This window comes from Ursus maritimus, unplaced genomic scaffold, assembly GCF_017311325.1.
Source record: "Ursus maritimus isolate PB19 unplaced genomic scaffold, ASM1731132v1 scaffold_8, whole genome shotgun sequence".
Classification (NCBI taxonomy): Eukaryota; Metazoa; Chordata; class Mammalia; order Carnivora; family Ursidae; genus Ursus; species Ursus maritimus.
Window position 1 is genome coordinate 16,016,353 of NW_024426996.1, and position 18,681 is coordinate 16,035,033.

The 18,681-nt window shown below is 42.0% G+C and overlaps 1 protein-coding gene across 1 annotated transcript in view; it reads right to left on the minus strand.

Moving 5' to 3' along the window:
• Nucleotides 1-11,204, minus strand: part of CDS1 (CDP-diacylglycerol synthase 1) — a 58,324-nt gene extending 47,120 nt beyond the window's left edge. The window contains exon 1 of the mRNA XM_008693361.2: nucleotides 10,670-11,204. Within this exon, the coding sequence (XP_008691583.2) occupies nucleotides 10,670-10,786 (117 nt within the window). The 5' untranslated portion in view covers nucleotides 10,787-11,204. The remainder of the gene's footprint in view (nucleotides 1-10,669) is intronic.
• Between the last annotated feature and the right edge of the window lie 7,477 nt (nucleotides 11,205-18,681).

Here is an 18,681-nt window from a genome sequence, read left to right on the forward strand (position 1 = left end):
CCATTTACTGGCCTCACTCTTGAATCCCAAGAAGTCAGCAGACGAATTGCCCCGTGGCTGACATTTATTAGACAGATATAAATATGTGCTGAATGAATTGAGTCTGTCAACTCATGCTAACTTTTAAGATTAAAATAAGAAGATCTCATCTTTTCTTGCTAGCTGAGTAGTCTTGGCCAAGTTACCTCGCGTGGAAACTCAGATGCATTTATTTACGTAAAATGAAGGCTTCTGACTACGAAGGACTACTATTTTCCAAATACTAAATTTTAATGAAAATGTGTCTAGGAAATGATGGCTAAAAGTTGAAGAAATAAGTTTCTTTATTACCCTGTAAATTTAATTTCTACAGTATAAGTACACGTAGAAAATAAGAGCAAAAGCACTTTAAAATTATTGGTTTAAGTCTTTGCTAAAACTTTGGCTCATTCTGATTTTCCCCCAATGACACCCGATTCTATTATACATTAAAATCATACTATGTCTCATTTATATGAGTGTTAAATTCCAAATTAAAAATAAAGATCCCTGAAGTCAAAATCCGTGGGATAATACAAAAGAACTCAGAAATTTGAGAAATTGTATTCAAACGTAAAATATTACTATCATCACAAATTTGCATTCTATCTGAGATCATGTTAGTGTTGGGCTCTCCATAGGGAGAGAAATAATGCTTACAGCTCTTCTTGCCTTTTGGAAGGAAAAGCAAGTATATGCACTAAGGGTGATTAAACCTGTCCTTGGGGATGCCTGGATGGCTCAGTCAGTTAAGCATCTGCCTTTGGCTCAGGTCATGATCCCAGGGTCCTGGAATCGAGTCCCATATTTGGCTCCTTGCTCAGCAGGGAGCCTGCTTCTCTCTCTGCCTGCCACTCCCCCTGCTTGTACTTCCCCCACCCCCAAACTCTTTCTCTGATAAATAAATAAAATCTTTAAAAAATAAAAAAATAAAAATAAAACAGCATTTATTTAAAAACAGTAACAACAACCTGTCTTTGGGTATTTTCTGCAAAGGATGAACCATGTTTGGATCTTGGTTTGAAGGGAAAGGGCAGAGGAAGAGGGGAATCTCAAAAACACATTTGGCAGCAAATGGGAAAATATGAATATGGACTGTTTGTAGATAAGAAAGTTATTAATTTTGTTAAATATGATAATGGTATTGTGGTTACAAAGGAGAATGTCTTTAAGAGATGTATGATTTAATATTGGAAGTGAAGAGCTGCGAGGTCTGCAACTTATTTTCAAATGGTTCATTAACGAAATATTTGCATATGCATATATGGCAAGATAAAGCAAATCTGGCAAAATCTTAACAATTGTTAAGTGCTGAGCGTACAGATAATCACCATACTAGCCTTCTAACTTTTCTACATTAGAAACTTTTATAATGCGGCGCCTGGGTGGCACAGCGGTTAAGCGTCTGCCTTCGGCTCAGGGCGTGATCCCGGCGTTATGGGATCGAGCCCCACATCAGGCTCTTCTGCTATGAGCCTGCTTCTTCCTCTCCCACTCCCCCTGCTTGTGTTCCTTCTCTCGCTGGCTGTCTCTACCTCTGTCGAATAAATAAATAAAATAAAATCTTAAAAAAAAAAAAAAGAAACTTTTATAATAAAAAGCTAGGAAAAGATTCAAAACTAAGCAATACACTGTTTGGGGATGCAAATATGCTGTAAACCTATCAAGAGACGGAAATACTGAATATAAAATTCAAGCTGTGATTAGCTAGGTGCCTAAGGGGTTCCTTACAATCATGACCCTTTTGTACCAGTTCTATATTTATTAATAACAATATAAATTATTATAAGTAATAATAATGTGCAGAATTCCAGAAGGCACCATCTACATTAAATCCTACATGAATGGCACCCCAGGGTCGTTCAAAGACAACACAGAAACAGTTCAAGTATGAACACAGTAAGTGGGTGAAAAGAAAAGCCCAAGCCTTGAAAGAGGATTCTAATTTTGTTTTCCAGATCTGGATTTGTGTATTTCGAGGTAAAATTTGAAGTCTCAGATGAGCTTAATAAACATTTGCTGACCCACAGCATACGCTGTTTTCAAATAACCTGCTTGGAATAGGAAGGTGGCACTGAGCCCAATCTTAACTGCCAAGGTTTGGTCCCACCTGGGCCAGACAGATGATGAAGTCAGACTGGCTTCATCAGCCTTACATAAAGCTCTTCAATAGCTGGCCATAGGCTCTGGCAAATAAAAGGGACTGCAAGCATAGCCAGGAAACAGAAAAGCAACACTGCTTTTCTAGCCACCAAGTTAGCACAAAAGAACTTTAAATGTCCATTGCTGTGAGCTCCTCATCCTGGCCTTGACTCTTGTTTCTCCCTTCCTGTGCACTCCAATTTTATATTTAAAGGAAAGCTTACAGTGTGGATAGCTCTGAGTCTTAAGCAAACAAACATTCAATGACATGACATGAAAAATCACTCTGACCTCTCCCTGTGGATAAGAAAATTAGTAAACACTTAGAAAGATAACTAAACTTGGCATATGATCAACAACCAATTGGTCACTAATGAAATTAGTTCCTTTTCTGGAGTCACTTCAAAATGTGACATCATTCTCATTAAATAGCTTCTGGAACATTTCCCAACTAAATGAATCAAAGTATAAACACCTGTAAAATAAAAACAAATGATTTCTTCTCCTAATCAATCACAAAATAAGTGAATAAGAAACTATTTTGGGGGGGGGGGCGCCTGGGTGGCTCAGTTGGTTAAGTGTCTGCCTTCGGCTCAGGTCATGATCCCAGGGTCCTGGGACTGAGTTCTGCATCAGGCTCCCTGCTCGGTGGAGAGCCTGTTTCTCCCTCTCCCTCTGCCTGCCACTTCCCCTGCTTGTGCGCGCGCTCTCTCTCTCTCTCTGTCAAATAAATATATAAAATCTTTAAAAAAAAAGAAAGAAAAGAAAAACTATTTTGGGTTTTTTGCTGTTGTTTTGAGAGACCATGTGCACATGTGCACACACAAGGAGGGGGGGAACGGGGGGGGGCAGGATGCAGAGGGAGAAGAAGAGAGAGAATCTTAAGCAGGATCCATGCCCAGCGTGGAGCCTGACATGGGCTCAAACTCATGACCCTGAGACCATGAGCTGAGCCAAAACCAAGAATTGGACATTTAATGGACTGAGCCACCCAGAGGCCCCTAGAAACTATTTTGTTTGATCTGAATTTAGCTGCTTAAAATCACAGATTTACAGGTTTTCAGCTAAAAGGTTCTAACCAAATTCAGAAAAGCCAAATTAGTTTTTTAAAAAATCACACAAAGTGGTAACAGTAATAAATAAATAAATAAATAAATAAATAAATAAGTTCCTAAGTAAATATTTTCATTAATTTTATAAATTTAGGACCACATACCTAGTTTTCTCCTTTACATTTTTTCACTCAGAAAATTTAGGGTAAATCCCAGTTTTTAATACCATGTGACCTTGGGAAACGAATTTAGGTTTCCTCAGGGGTAAACTAAGGCTATTTCCCTTGTCTACGCAATTGTTAAGAGATTCAAATTGGCATTATATACAAGTGAGTATTTTGCAAACCATAAATTACTTTATTACCTTTATTCCATACAGTTAAAGTCCACAGTCCAAGAAATTATTATATATTCTACAATTACTCATTGAGCAACAAACAAATCTCGGCCTCACCCCTTTTCTCAAAGGTACAGAGTCACAAAAAAGATGACATTTAATCAGAACCTCAAATATAATAGGCATCCAACAAGGATTTACTCAATGCAGAGAAGCAAGCCAAGCCTCATGAAATGTGTCTGTATACAAATTCTTAAATGACCTATTTTCCTTATACTGACTCAAAACCGGCTTTTTAAAAAAGACATTCCCAACCACAGAGTAAACACAAACAGAAAAAAACCTTCATTTTTAGCTGTGCCATCCACGAAGAAACATGTGAAGATGTTTAACAAAAAGGCATATAGTTAAACATAAAGGAGAATCATACTTTGTATGTACACGGCATAATTTTTCTATATGAGCTAAATTTCCAGAGTACTACTTTAAATTGTCTCACTTTCCCCCAGTACATTTATGATAAACAAAACAGTGTTTGCATCAAAATGTCCATCACAGTACACACCCAAAGCCTGATGCAACTTATGACGTTGTATGATAAAATTTCTCAAAATATTAAGAAAATAAACTGTTTAAAGACAAGATCACAAACGTTTAAGTAAAAACTCACATGGGGACACCAGCATATTCTTTAGATGTCCCAAGAATAATTTAAAGACAGGAGAAGAAAGTACCCTCTCTCACCTCCAAAATTTACTGCCTACCATTACCATGACTTTAAAATGTGACTGTCTGCATTAGCATAACTGTATTATTCCTGGACACTCGATCTGGAGATCACTGTTCACCAAAAGAACTTCTGAGACACACATCAACTCTTTAATAGGAAGCATCAACAAACAAGTTTCTTTCTAAGATTCCTTGAACCCTTGTCTTAAAATCATTACATGGCTATTGCCACCAAACCCAAACTGTTATTTGTGATCTTTACTCAGTCCTAAACAAGCCCTTGCACTGAAAGACCTGCTTCAAGCCAAACTTCCAATTCTCACTAAAATCCAACCCTGCCTTTCCCACTCCAAGACTCTGCCAAAGCTCTGTTGAGGTGCTGTTCTCCCTCAACGCAGAAAGCCATAAACTCACCTTTGTCTTATCAATTGGTTGGTTGGTGATATTTGGGGAACCAGCATTCAAAAAATGTTGTTAAATAAAATGAATATGCTGCAAATGACAAAATAATCATGGAAAATTACTTAGGTGGTAATACTAACAATTGATCAACAATTGGGGAGTATCAGTGTTAACAGTATTCTAGATGTCTATATTTAAATATTAGTATTTATTAATGGCCTAGATTTAAATGAAAAAAAAAAGAAAGAAAATGTTTATTACCACTTACAGGTGATACCAAGACAACCCATAGAGAAGTGTGCCAAAATGAAGAATTCATAGAAACACAAGTTCCAAAGCTAAAAGTTTATTTAAAAAAAATACTAAAGTTATTTACAAAAGAAACGACACTCATCTGAAATGGGGAAGGACAGAAATTAACTGCCCAGAATGTCACCCTCAACCTCACAAACCAAAATCCGTATTGAAGGAGCAGCCTCTCATACAAGCGTACCAGGGACCTTGTCCTACAGCACACTATTTCACATGTGCTCCCCTTTACTAGCCACAACTTCCCTGTGCACCCCCTTCTCTCCCACTTTTGGTCCAGGAATCAGGTCTTAGCTTGACTTCCAACTGCTCAATCCCTCTCAGCTCATCCAGAGCTTCAATAACCCACTTTGGCCTTCAGTCCATTTCCCCGCCTACCCTCATCTGTGGTCATCCACTTCAATCTGGCCTTGCTGATTTCATTCTTTTGGCATTTTTGACCTGGCATTCCCAGGTCGAAATCACACCTAGTGCCTTTCTTGTTCTCAGCTATTAAATGGTGGCTATGCCGAACACATACAGTCGCTGTGAAGAACAAGTAAAGTACAATGCTACAGGGGCCAGCCAAGAGCAGGCAGCCCCAAGATGGGCCACTTTGACATGAAGATTATTTTGAATTAAAAGCAATCAAAACCCAGCAGACTCAGGAAAAGCTCTTTATCTCCCCCTCAGCCACCTAAAAAGAATTTAGATCGAGGACTTGCTGCAGGTAGAGAGCTATCACCACAGATAACTATATTATACTATGAACAAGGTCTGATACGGAGGAACCTGGCTATGCCTATTTGATCAAAGTCCTCAATGTCCCATTGTTTCTCAGTGGCCCAGCAAACATTTTGTTGACCGAACATTGACTCTTTTTCATGTTTCTGTGAAATTGCATTCCTTCCCTCCCCAGATCCCTACTCCTCTTCTCCTTATATACCATATATACCCCCTTCTCCTCATGTACCATGTATACCTTATGTTGCCTGTCTTTGGAATTTCCATGTCTATTTTGATTCCCTGTACATACAAAATGAATATTTTCTCCTGTTAATCTGTCTTATGTCAATTTCATTCTTACTCCAACTAGGAGGACCTTGAAGGGCAGAGGAAAGTCTTCCTCCCCGATAATGTGAAAGTACTCTGTGAACTCTAAATCACTCTACAAGCATCAACTACTATGACCAATACTGCTACTGAGTTAAGAACTATGCTAATTTGATCCATAACAAAATTGTGTTATTTTAGCTCAACTGAATCTTCACTGAGTGATAATTCTATTAATTGCCTCTTGGTCATTTCACATCACACTCCCTAAAGTAACACTCCAAACAGGTCCCAGTCAGAGATGACTTCTAGCTCAGCTCTGCTGCTTGCTCTAGGCCATTCTGGGCAATAACAACCACTCTCTAGACCAAGTTTATTATTTTTAAATATATATAAAGATTGGGTTGAACTAAATTGTTTCTAAGATCCCTTGAAGCTCCGTGGTTCTCAGATTCTAGTTAAAAAAGCAAAAGCATCAAACACTTTGATCTCCCCTCTTCTGCTTTTCAAAATGTTTCTACATCCACCCTCCATTCCTTCTTTCCTTTCCTTGGATACCCTCACCTTCTGTACTCTCCACACCATGTCTGTTTCCTTTTTTCTAAGGCTGTCCATCCTCTTCAGCATCTTTACTCTCCCTTGACTTCTTTCATTCAAATACCTTCTCCTCTCCCTTGAAAAAGCAAATCTTCACTTGAACATCCTCTCTAGCTGCTATCATGTACTCTCCTTCACTGCCCCTTCCAGACAATAACCACCAGCACTTCATTTCTCATATTCTTCAACCTAAAACCTGGCTTCTACTAGGATCTTTTGCCAAACTCAGTGTTCTATGCCTCACCTTTATTCCTAAATACTATTGATGATATCCTCTAAGCAATCCCTCTTCCTTCGCAGGACCTCATTATCTTGGTTCCTTCCCTACATCTACAACTCCCAAGGTCCGGTCTTCAGTTTTCTCCCCTCTCTGAGATTCTAATCAAAAGTTGACATTTCCAGACCTGACCTTTCATCTCAGTTTCCATCACCACCTTGAATCATCTCTCTTATTTTAAAGAATGACAAACCAGGGCGCCTGGGTGGCTCAGTCATGAAGCATCTGCCCTTGGCTCAGGGTGTGATCCTAGAGTCCGGGGATCGAGCCCAATGTCGGGCTCCCTGTCCCGCTGGGAGCCTGCTTCTTCCTCTCCCACTCCCCCTGCTTGTGTTCCCTCTCTCACTGGCTGTCTCTCTGTCAAATAAATAAATAAAATCTTAAAAAAAAAAATGACAAACCCTGCCCAGCCCAGTTCACTCATGCTCACTTTCAACCTGCAAAACTACCCCCAAATTTTTGCTTCTTCCCCTAAAATATCTTAAGTTATAGATCAAAGTATGTCTGCCAGCAGGCTTTTCCTGTATTACTCTTACTCTAATCACCCTAGTCTAGGTCCCACAACAATTATCTAAAATATACATTCTCTCTCCACACTTATTTCCCTGCCCCTACTACAAGCCCTCATCATTTCAGATCTATCAGGCTTGCAATACACTCCTATCTGGTTCCTTTGCAGCAGGTATCTCCCACTTCCAACACTTTCTCCAGATTGCTGCTAGAGTGATAGGCTAATGCCTCTGTAAAAACATTCCAGTGGCTTCCCAGGGTCCATAAAATAAAGCCTAACCTCCTCCACAAGACTTTGAATTTCCCAACCTCACCTCCCAAACATACACAGTTTATGTTCCAGGATTATCAAACTAATTTCAGTTTCCTGTGCCTAGAATGCTGACTCAAGAAACAGTTCTTCATGCCCTTTGCCTAGAACGCCCTGCCCCCAACTCTTGCACACTGATGAGTCCCCAGAAATCTTTTCATTTCAAGCTCAACCCTCACTTCCTCTTTAAAGTTTTTCCTGTTGTCTCCAATGTAGAGTCCAACTATGCCCTCTATGCTAACAATGAGCCTGTTCAGGCTTCTAATAAATTTAACTCATATGTCTCCTGGGAGGTTGAGGGACTGGTCTTGTCATCTTTCAAGTATTACTCCAGCATTTAACAACTGGAAATACGCCCCTGCAGGTAAGACACACTTTTTCACTGGCTAATTCTCTGCAGCACAGAGCCTTCTCCCAGCATGTCTCCTGGTCCTGAACAATGAGAATGTCATGTTAACAACACTATTATAAAAAGACTACAAAATGGCACAGGAGTGTACTATAACAGCAGAATACAATGCACCTCCTCCACTTCATTAATTCCCCAAGAGTTCTGCCTTTACTTCTACCTGAACAGAGAAGGGATTTAAATAGTTTAAATGGACGAAATATTAACCAGCATCTGATGTGCAAACTGATTTTAAAACAGCCCTTGACCTGAAAATATAGGTGCATTCAAATATAACCCTGATAAGAAAGGATAGATAGGGGATAGAGTTCAATGACTCAGAACTTGCCCAGTCAAGAGTTCCTGGGGCGCCTGGGTGGCACAGCGGTTAGGCGGCTGCCTTCGGCTCAGGGCGTGATCCCGGCGTTCTGGGATCGAGCCCCACATCAGGCTCCTCCTCTATGAGCCTGCTTCTTCCTCTCCCACTCCCCCTGCTTGTGTTCCCTCTCTCGCTGGCTGTCTCTATCTCTGTCGAATAAATAAATAAATAATAAAATCTTTAAAAAAAAAAAAAGAGTTCTTTGTGATAAACTCTGGAAGTGCAGTGATACTTTAGACAGTTTGAAAATGCTCATCATTGTCTAAGGAATCTTAACAGACTGGGTTACTTATGGCAACATCTTCTCCCAGAAAACAAAATCCAGCTGGGTACATATTAGTGAAAAACCAACAGTGCGGTATTTATAAATAAATAAATATGCAGTGAGGTAACCCAGTCACAGACAACAGTTCTAATGAGTTAAATCAAATCACAGTCGTTTCCATTTTAAATACATTAGGGCGTTAAGAAACTAAATTCATTCAAAAGTTATTTTATGCATGACTTCCTGAACATGTTTTCTCTTATTAAAAGCTTGTTAGCTTCTGCTGGTTAAGGAAGTCAACATGGGGAAGCTGGTATTTCCTTGATTCTAAACTATACCAGTGCTAAAACAAAACAAATCCCAACCTAATTAATTCTATTTTTGGTCTAGTTTCCAAGGCAGTTTTCACAAAGACTATTCTCAGCCCACTGTTTCTAGCTTTGTAACACCAACCTTCAGTAACTGGAAACTGTTATATTTTGCGTAATTCCTTGACACATATGTTCTATCACAGATACTCATTTTATTCCTCCTGTTATCAAGGGTAGAAAATAAAAGGATCTGTCATCCCACTGATTCTAAAGTTTCATTCCTAAAATCACTGTTAAATTTATTACTTCATGACATCCTGTGATGTTCCTACCAGGGCTTTGAAACTTGAGCTGCATCAAGCTCATCAACATCAGGTTGCAGGTGGAGCCCTCCCCAAATCAGAACTGCCAGTGAGTGTGTACAAACCAGAAGAAAGGGTATCAGGAAACACGTTCTACTTCAGAAAGGCCATTGACTTGACCTTGGGCAATCCACTTCACTTCTGTAATTCAAACTGCAATACCTGCTTCTTCTAAAGAAGAATGTTTCTAGGAATAGTTTAAGAGCTTTGAGCTTCTAAAATACAATGGAATTGTATAAACAGATTTTACGAAACAGTCTATTCTCTGGCCCAATTTCCTAAACCATCTAGTTTAAAAGGTCATAAAAGTGCTCTGTTTTCCCAAAATCCCTAGTTTGATCACTGTATTATGGAATAAGCCAAACTTTGACTCTTTTTCTACCTTTAAATTGAACAGGAGTTAAAAGTCCTCAGGAATTACCACGTCAGGTCAAATAACATCCACTATAGGGGCGCCTGGGTGGCTCAGTAGTTAAGCCTCGGCTTCCGGCTCAGGCCATGATCCCGGTGTTCTGGGATCGAGCCCCGCATCAGGCTCCACCGCTAGGAGCCTGCTTCTTCCTCTCCCACTCCCCCTGCTTGTGTTCCCTCTCTGGCTGGCTGTCTCTCTCTCTCTGTCAAATAGATAAATAAAATCTTTAAAAAAAAATCCACTATAGACTGAAGAAATGCGCTGTCTTGGACTCAAAAGAAGCTGGAGGATTACAACTGTGTCACGTGCATGATACTCTCAACAACCCCCCACCCCCAAATCTATCATACCGGGAGAGGGCAGAGAAAACGAAAAAGTGCTGATGGGGCAAGCCAAGCTTCCAGCGTCAGGATCCAAAGACATGTTAGAAACGAAGGTGCATATTTTAACTTTAGTCCTTCCCAACTTTGCTCCTCTATGGAGAAGAGGTGTTAGGTGGCAGCTCCTAGGGTGCCAGCTCCCGTCCTGATTCTATCCTCGGCCTCAGATGCCAGGGAAGGGAAGCGGAATGGGAAGAAACTGAATTGTAGTCAAGTCGAATCATCCAGCTATGCTGGGCAGCAGTCGTGGTCATCCTGGGAAACGCACCATCTCTGGTGCCCGGGTTCTCAACCCCACTTGAGGAAGGAGGAAAGAATGCCAGGCCGGAGGAAGGCGGAGCGGGCAGCCTTCAGCTTCACCACACATTCCTCGGGCCCCACCCTGGCTCCCAAGTGTCCCGGCCCAAACGAGGACCTAGCCCGGGCGCAGGTGTGCGCCTCTCGCGGCTCCACTTACTTTGTCACTGGTGCTCTCGGTTTCGTGGTCACCGCCAGCCGCCTCTCCCTCGCGGGGTGGCGGCGCCACTGCTCCCCCGGGGCCGGGGCAACCTCCCCGGTGCCTCAGCTCCAACATCTCCCGCTCCCGCGCGGCCGTGGCGGCCTCCTCCAGCGCCCCGAAACCCGAGCTGCGCGCGGGGTCTCACTGGCTGGCTGCTCTGCCACCCCGCAGCCGCGCACTCGACGTCCGGCAGAGCCGCGGCCACTAACACGCCCCCACCATGGAGGCGCAGCCGCCGCGCCGGGTCACCCCCAAAACGGCATCAACGAGCGAGCGCTCGAGGCCGCCTCCAGCGAGCGCCGCGCCGCCGGAAGGGCGAGGAGCGAGCGCCAGGGGCCGGGTCGGCTCGGGGTGCGGCGCAGGCTCGGGGCGCCCGGCCCGAGCAGAGAAGGCGGGGACGCGACTGAGAACGGCCGCCGGTTGCCAGGTGCGCGTCTCCACGCAGAGGCCCAGGTGGGAGGAGAAGAAGGGGCGGGGAGGGAAGGAGGAAGCGTGACCCGCTTTAGCGCTTCACCGGGCGCCCGCCGCCTCAGCCCCGGCACTCCCCGCCCCGCCTCCGGACTCCAGAGCGGGCTGGTCCCGGCCCCCCTACACCTTTCTCTGGGTTCCTGCCTCCCGCAGCCAGGTCACGCGCCGCAGGCCCCGCCCCGGCCCGCCCCTCTGCGCTGCACTGCGGTTCCCACAGCCCCGCCTCCCTCGCGGAGGGGTGACGTCACGATCTCCCCCCCGGCTCCACCTCGGTCTCTGCACGCACGCAGGTGGGGGCCTTGAGAAAAGGTGGGAGCGGCGCGGGCTGGACAAAAGGGGAGGAGCGAGAAGGTGGAGGACTGCCGAGCACGGTGCTTAGCCGTGAAGTTGAGAACTTGTAGACTCGTTCCCGAGCAACCGAGAGGGCTGGAAGAACTGCCCGAAGACGCCTGGTAACTATTGACAGCGCTACACACTACCCCCTTGAAATGACTCCACGGCCGCATCAGCTTGGTACACCACGGCGTGCCGGAGCTTCACAGGCGTCCAGAAGCAGAAACTTGTCTGGCAGGATGGACTTGTTGACTTCGCGGCGTTCGAGCCCAGTGTCATCACCTTGAAAATAGATGCGGAAACACTGGGTGTCCTGGGACGGACTGGCCAGTTTCAGTCACAAACCCAAGCTCTGTCTCCTAGAAACTCGAGTATTGGATCTCACAAAATTCACTGCCTAGGGTCCAGAGAGAGAACCCAGACCCTAAAATGTCACGGGGTGCAGTTGCCAACCAGCTAATCTCTAAGCAATCGAGAACCTTGGGTTGCTAAAGTTGGAACAGGAAGGGCGCAAGATCCGCATTAATTCCATTCCAAATCCTGTTAGAAGGTGATTAGTTTTCTTGACATGTATCCACCACCTGGCCATTACTGATAGGCTGACGAATGGGGGGGGGGAGTGAGGGGAGACAGGCCATCACACAAACGGAACACCACTCAGTAACAGACAGCTTAAGAGAAATGAATCAACAATATAAATTTCTCAAGGTCATTACTAACACGTTGTTCTGAAAATTTAATAACAAGCAAAACCAAAAAGTCAAAGTAGGATGCATTAAAAACCAGAGCACAGGGACATCATTTTATTTCACCAAAACGAATCTTTAAAGCTCTGAGTTCAGATTGGGTCATCATATTTTCAAAAGGATATAGAGAGATCAGATTCACGGGAAAAGTAACAAAAATGATAAAAGACATGAAAAAAGTCCTTTGAGGGACGGTCATGGTGTGGTTTACTTTAAGGAACAGAACACTATGGGGTGAGTAGGTTAATCAGTTGTCCTCCATTTCTTTGGAGGACCAGACATGAAGGACTGCCTGCTTGTCAAGAACATAATGTTGAAGAGGCTGCTGAAGGCAGTAGTCAAGTTTCCATCTCTGGCTCCTTCACCCAACTCGGCAAGAGGGAACATTAGAAGTGCTCCAACTGGTCCATTCTAGCCTTCTTGGAAGTTAAGAAGCCTGAGTTCTAGTGTCACTGATGCAACTCATTGGCTTGAATTAGTCATTAAGCCTCAATGTCCCCAGCTATAATGTGGATACTAGGGAGGATGGCCTCTGTGGTCCCTCTCAGCTCACACAGGATTCTGCAACGGAAGTCTCACTTTTTCAGAGGCCAGTCCTTCCTTTCCCCCATGCCTCAAGAGAGGGGTACCTAGCATAGCAAAGTGCCTGAAAGGTTTCCTCCTTCCTTCTTCCCTAGTCAACCTGATAGCTCCTTTGACTTTCTTCTTTTGCTGCAGGAGGAAAGGAGAGTAAGGCAAGTAGCAGGAGGGAAAAACAGAGAATAAAAGTGCATGAAAGGAGAAATAGTATTCCCTGACCTAGGAAAAGTGGGACCAATTCAGAGACTGTCAAAATAGACTGGTTTACTATGTTACGTTACCCTTCCTTAAGCTCTGCCTGCTTCTTGGATTTCAGCTGAGATAGTAATTTCTTTGTCTTCTTCATTATAGCTATTGCCACTCGTCAAATGATCACACTGAGCCCAGATGGCAAGAACCATAGTTTATTCCTCTTTACAGGCCAAGCCATTGCCACAGTGCTGGCCCCCACTCCCATATAGTTAATACATTTGTTGGAGAGGTGAATGAAGAAATGAATGAGTGACAGACGTATTGCATAACCAAAGAAAGACATATGGTATTTGTGGTTTTGTAATGAAAAGGTCTACTTTAGACTCAGATAGGTACCTACTTGTCATTTTTCACTTTATATGAAAAGAGAAAGATTGATTTTAATATATATTAAAAGGGGTTCTAGTAATGACTTGCACATTTTACTTAAGATATATTATGATATAGTCAACCACAAATGGCCTTCCTGAGCTCTATGTTCTCAGACTTTCTTGGTGCCTTTTTTTTCCCCCCATTTTTTTGGACACACAATGTTACATTTGTTTCAGGTGTGCTTTTTCATGGTAGCTTTCATTTTTCTTCATTCGAGGAGCTTACTGTGTTCGGTGACACAAAATCTGGCATATAATGGTTTCTAAATCCTCACCTGTTAGTTTTATGAGAGTTTAATCTGCTAAAGGGCGTCTTGTAAACCCCAAGCGCATGCATGGACTAATCACATAGGAGACACTTTGCCAATACTTCTTGGTTGGTTTATAGATTTTCTACTAGTGATATTGGAATGATTTATAACCCTTAGCAAGGGATTTGCTAGAAGGGAAAGAGAGAGAATACTAACATTATTATTTATATGGTTTTCATTTTAGTTTGATTTTACCCAAAGATGGACAGACCTTGTGTGGAGTGGTAAGTGGATAAAATGGAAAGACCTGTCACCACTGTCTTCCCTGAGAATCCTCAGAATGTTCCCAGACTGATGAACGTTCTCCTCTTGTGTGGGAATTTCAGCTGCTTTCCACATCAGAGCCTCCAAGGTGCCTGACTGGACTGTCCCCAGCTTGCCAGGGGAAGAAGAAATCTTCCTCAGCCAAGCAGCATTTCTGGTTGCTTGGACACCCATGTTATAGTTTCCTCACTTGACTGGTCTTTCGCTGTTGCCCTCTGTCAGTTTGTAAGTTGGAGTTAGGGATTTCTGACGTAGGCCTACCAGAGAAACATTCTGTGGGAAATTCTTGAAGGACAGTTTATGTTTACGTTTTTATTTTTAATGAAATGACATGGGAAATCAATGGTGTACCAGCAAATATTCCAGTGACTGAGTATCAGAGGGGCGAGTGCAGAGGTGTAGTTAGAAGCACAAGTTTTACATATGGGCGGCATGGGTTCTAGTCACAGCTCCGCCATCTTCTAGCGGTCACCCAATTTACTGTGTGGAACATCACGTGCAGCTGCAGCCGCATGCTAACTGACATGACCATTCGAAGTTGAAGGAATAACTCTTCGTGAAACACTTCACAGAGCACTTTTACATTCATTATTTGTTCTACTCAACAACCAATGAGGTAGGCAGGACAATTATTATTATTCCCACTTCACAAGGAAAAAAACGCCTGAGGTTCGGTATGTAAACTGCCCGGGTTTGGGATCGAAACGTACGTAGGTTTTTATAATAACTATAAAATAAGTATAAAAATAAGTATAAAGTAGTATAAAAACTTCAAAAAGTATAAAATAAGTATGAAAACTTCAAATTCTGCCAGGTCCACTCTGTACTGCAAATAGGTGGCGGCAGAAACAACTTCTAAGAGGGGGCATTGTATCATAACAACTAAGCACAAACCTGGAGCCAACCTGAGTTCAAATCCCAGCTCTGCCCCCTACTGGTCTGTGTCTCAGTCAAGTCAATTAATTCCCTTGTGCCTCAGTGTCCTCGTGTACAAAATGAGAATAAGGGTAATAATACTGTCCTCCTAGAATCCTTACGAAGATGAGATTGGTTCAAATACTTAGGGCTGTCCCTGCTCATAGTGAAGGACTACAGGAGTGTTATCTGTGATCACTGTTTATATTATTAAAAGCTGCATTTCTCAAGAACAATGTTCAACTTCTAAACTCACTGAAGCTTCAACTCCCCCAGAATTAGACAGGATATGCCAACATGGCTTTGCTGAGGTGAGTAAAAGTTATAAATGGGGTAGGGCAACTTTGCAAATAAGTACAAAGAAAACATCAGCTTATCCAATTAATTTTTGCTTTATACTTCAGTGGTAGTAAGACTAACGAAACCAGCAGACCCTGTTGTTAACTGGAATCGATTCCTGCCAGGTAGCTTGTATATGGTGTGGTGATTATAGAGTTCCTTCTCTTTCTAGCTTCTCCACTGAATCAGAGTAACTCTCAGCAAATTATTTGGTGATTTAATTCTCTTGTAAAAGAACTCTCAACTTTTTAAGTTATGTACTGAAAAAATAGATATATGTGTCCTCTCGATACTGCATGGTTCGACTATTCTGTTAATGTTAAATCTGGCTGGATTTATATCTTTTTTGGAGGTGGTCATTTAGAGAAGTGAAAGAGATTGGTTAACTGCCCTTAGAGGGGCTGAATTATTGATTTATTTCAAATTACGTCAGTGAGCTCTGTCAGTAAATTGCTGAAATCCAGAGGTACCAGTCAAGGTTCTTCGTTGCCAAGTCTGGCTGGTGTAGGCAGACAAGGGATTTACTGAAAGGGTAAGAAGTTCATAGAACTGTTTGGAAAGCTGAAGAACCCACGTAGAAAACTGGTACAAACAAAAGGTGCTAAGCTGCAGCCAGGAGTAGAGTCCAAGCCATACCCCAAATCAGCCAACTGAGGTCCCCACTGCTGGACACACTGGGACAGGCCACCATAGCTTGCACCATCTTTGTGGGGGCGGCAGCCACTGGGGACCACAGTTGCCACGGCTGGCTCTTTCTCACTTAGGTTTTTCTTCACAAACTCTGATTTACTTATACTTTAACAATGGGGGTCATTTCCTTATAAGATGCAATAATAACGAACAAAGAAACCAAGGGACAAAAAAAAAAAAAACAAACAGACTCTAAAATACAGAGAACAAACTGGTGGTTGCCAGAGGGGAGCTGAGTGGGGGGGATGTGTGAAATAGGTGAAGGGGTACAAACTTCCTGTTGTAGAATAAATAAGATATGGAGATGAAAAGTACAGCATAGGGAATATTGTCAATAAGATTGTAATAATGTTGTTTGGTGACAGATGGTAACTATGCTTATTGTGCTGAGCACTGAGTAATGTATGGAATTGTTGAGTCATTATGTTTTATACCCGAAACTAATATAATACTGTATGTTAATTATACTTCAAAAGAAAAAAGGAAGAAAATAATTTGAAAAGATGCAATAATAACCATAAGATCGCTTTGTAAAAAAATCCTTCTGATCAGAGAAATAAAAGCTATAGTTCATGTCTGTTGGAAGACATAACACATGCCCTATTTCTTCTAGGACTCCCTTTTTATTTACACTTCAACCCTTCTGAAATCATGCAAATCAACTGTGTCTTACAGTTGATGTGGTAAGAAAACATTGTGTCATATTTGAATTGGCCATTTTATTTGTCTTAGCAGTACATGAAATAATGGTGCATTTAAAAAGTGATGGTTTAATTGAGTCAATGAAGTATAGCACTTTAAAGATTGGCTATCGTTGGTTGGGAAGATCACATGTCTGGGATTTTCCAGATGGTCCTAATTACATGTATCTTTTTTCTTTTCAGTAAAGGGTATTTGTTCAATATATAACTATAATATTATTAAGGTTTCAAAAACTTGAAAAACGTTGCCATATTAACATATTCTCACAGCAAAATAAAATAAAATAAAACAAACAAAAACCAAAAACAACTTTTGCTAGACTAATTTTTATGAAGCCTAATTTTTGGTTTGGAAAATATCATCAGCAAACATGTTTAAAAAGTTATTTCATTAGTGAATCTATTTTATTCCTGCATATGAAAAAAAATCTTTTTTTTTTTTAAAGATTATTTATTTATTTATTTGAGAGAGAAAGAGATTGTGAGCAGTGGGGAGGAGCAGAGGGAGAGGGAGAAGCAGACTCCCCGCTGGGCCAGGAGCCCAAGGCGGGGCTCTCTGGGTGCTTGCTGGGGTGCTCGCTGGGGGCTCAATCCCAGGACTCTGAGAATGACCTGAGCCGAAGGCAGAGGCTTAACCAACTGAAGCACCCAGGCGTCCCTGAAAAAAAGACTTTTAATGTTAGATGTATCTCTGGTAATATCTCTTGTCTGTTGCCCCTTTACAATTTGTCTACTAAAAATATTTTCATCATATTTTAAGAGATTTTATTTGTTTCCAAATTAATATTAATATCCCAAATTATTACAAAGAATTGATCTCATCCACCCTCTTAACAGCAATAAGTGATGTCTTGATCAATGAGTATTTGATGCATTTGTCTGTGTTTAAATGTATGAGAACAGAAAAGGTCTGTAGCCTCCAAGCAGTTGGGAAAAGCCTAGAATAGGAAATTGGTGAGAGTATCTGGGTGGGCCAGGAGTGGTTGTTAACCTGAGATATTTAAGAAAGACCTAACACTGTAGCGTAGGTTTTTGTTTTTGTCAACAAACTTGGCTTTAGCAACATATCATTCAGACTATAAATACTGTACTGTTGTGTTTAGGGAACAAGTGCCAGAATGACTTAAACCGGGTTTTGCCAAGATATTTCCAGCATTTCTGATGAGGTAAGTAGTGCAATAAAAAAAAAATTTGTACAAGGACACTGAACTTTTCATAAGGCAAAACTTTGAATTGCCTTACTTGCAAACCAAATTTAGACAACCTTGTCATTTGGCAATCTTGTCAAGAGAATGCATGAATAGTATCAATTTGCATATATATGGATTTAAGAATTTATTCAGAATTATGGAATCATTGACATATGTTAGAAAAGAGATTAATTAGTGTTTCAAAACATCAAGACAACAGATGATTGTTAACCTAACGGTGTCAGGATAAATTGACAATGTTTTGGAAGGGAGCTAAAGGGATTCTTAGCCGTCCTTGCAGTGGGTGCTGGGCTTTACCAGCAGGTTCCCTGGGAGTTATCTGATACTGTAGAGGGACGCACCTTTGTTGTCTTCGTCATCTTAGGCTGCTGTAACAAAAATACCACAGACTGGGTGACTCATAGAGAACAGAAATTTATTCCTCACTGTTCTAGAGGCTGGATGTCTAAGATCAGGGTGTCAACTTGGTTGAGTTCTTTCATGGGCCCCCTCTCAGGTTGCAGACTGCTGACTTCTCAGATCCTCACTTGGCAGAGAGCAGAGAGAGGAAACAAACTGTCTAATGATTCTTGTAAGTCACCAGTCCCATTCACGAGGACTCTAGCCTTGGCGGCCTCATCTAATCCTTATTAGCTCCCAAAGGCCTCACGGCCTAAGACCCTCACATTGGAGGGTACAGTTTCAACATATGATTTTGGGAAGGGGACACAAACATTCAGTCTATAGCAATTGTGGTTGATCACTAAGGCTATTTTATGACTCTGTAGAGATGAAAGTTGATTTGTGGAAA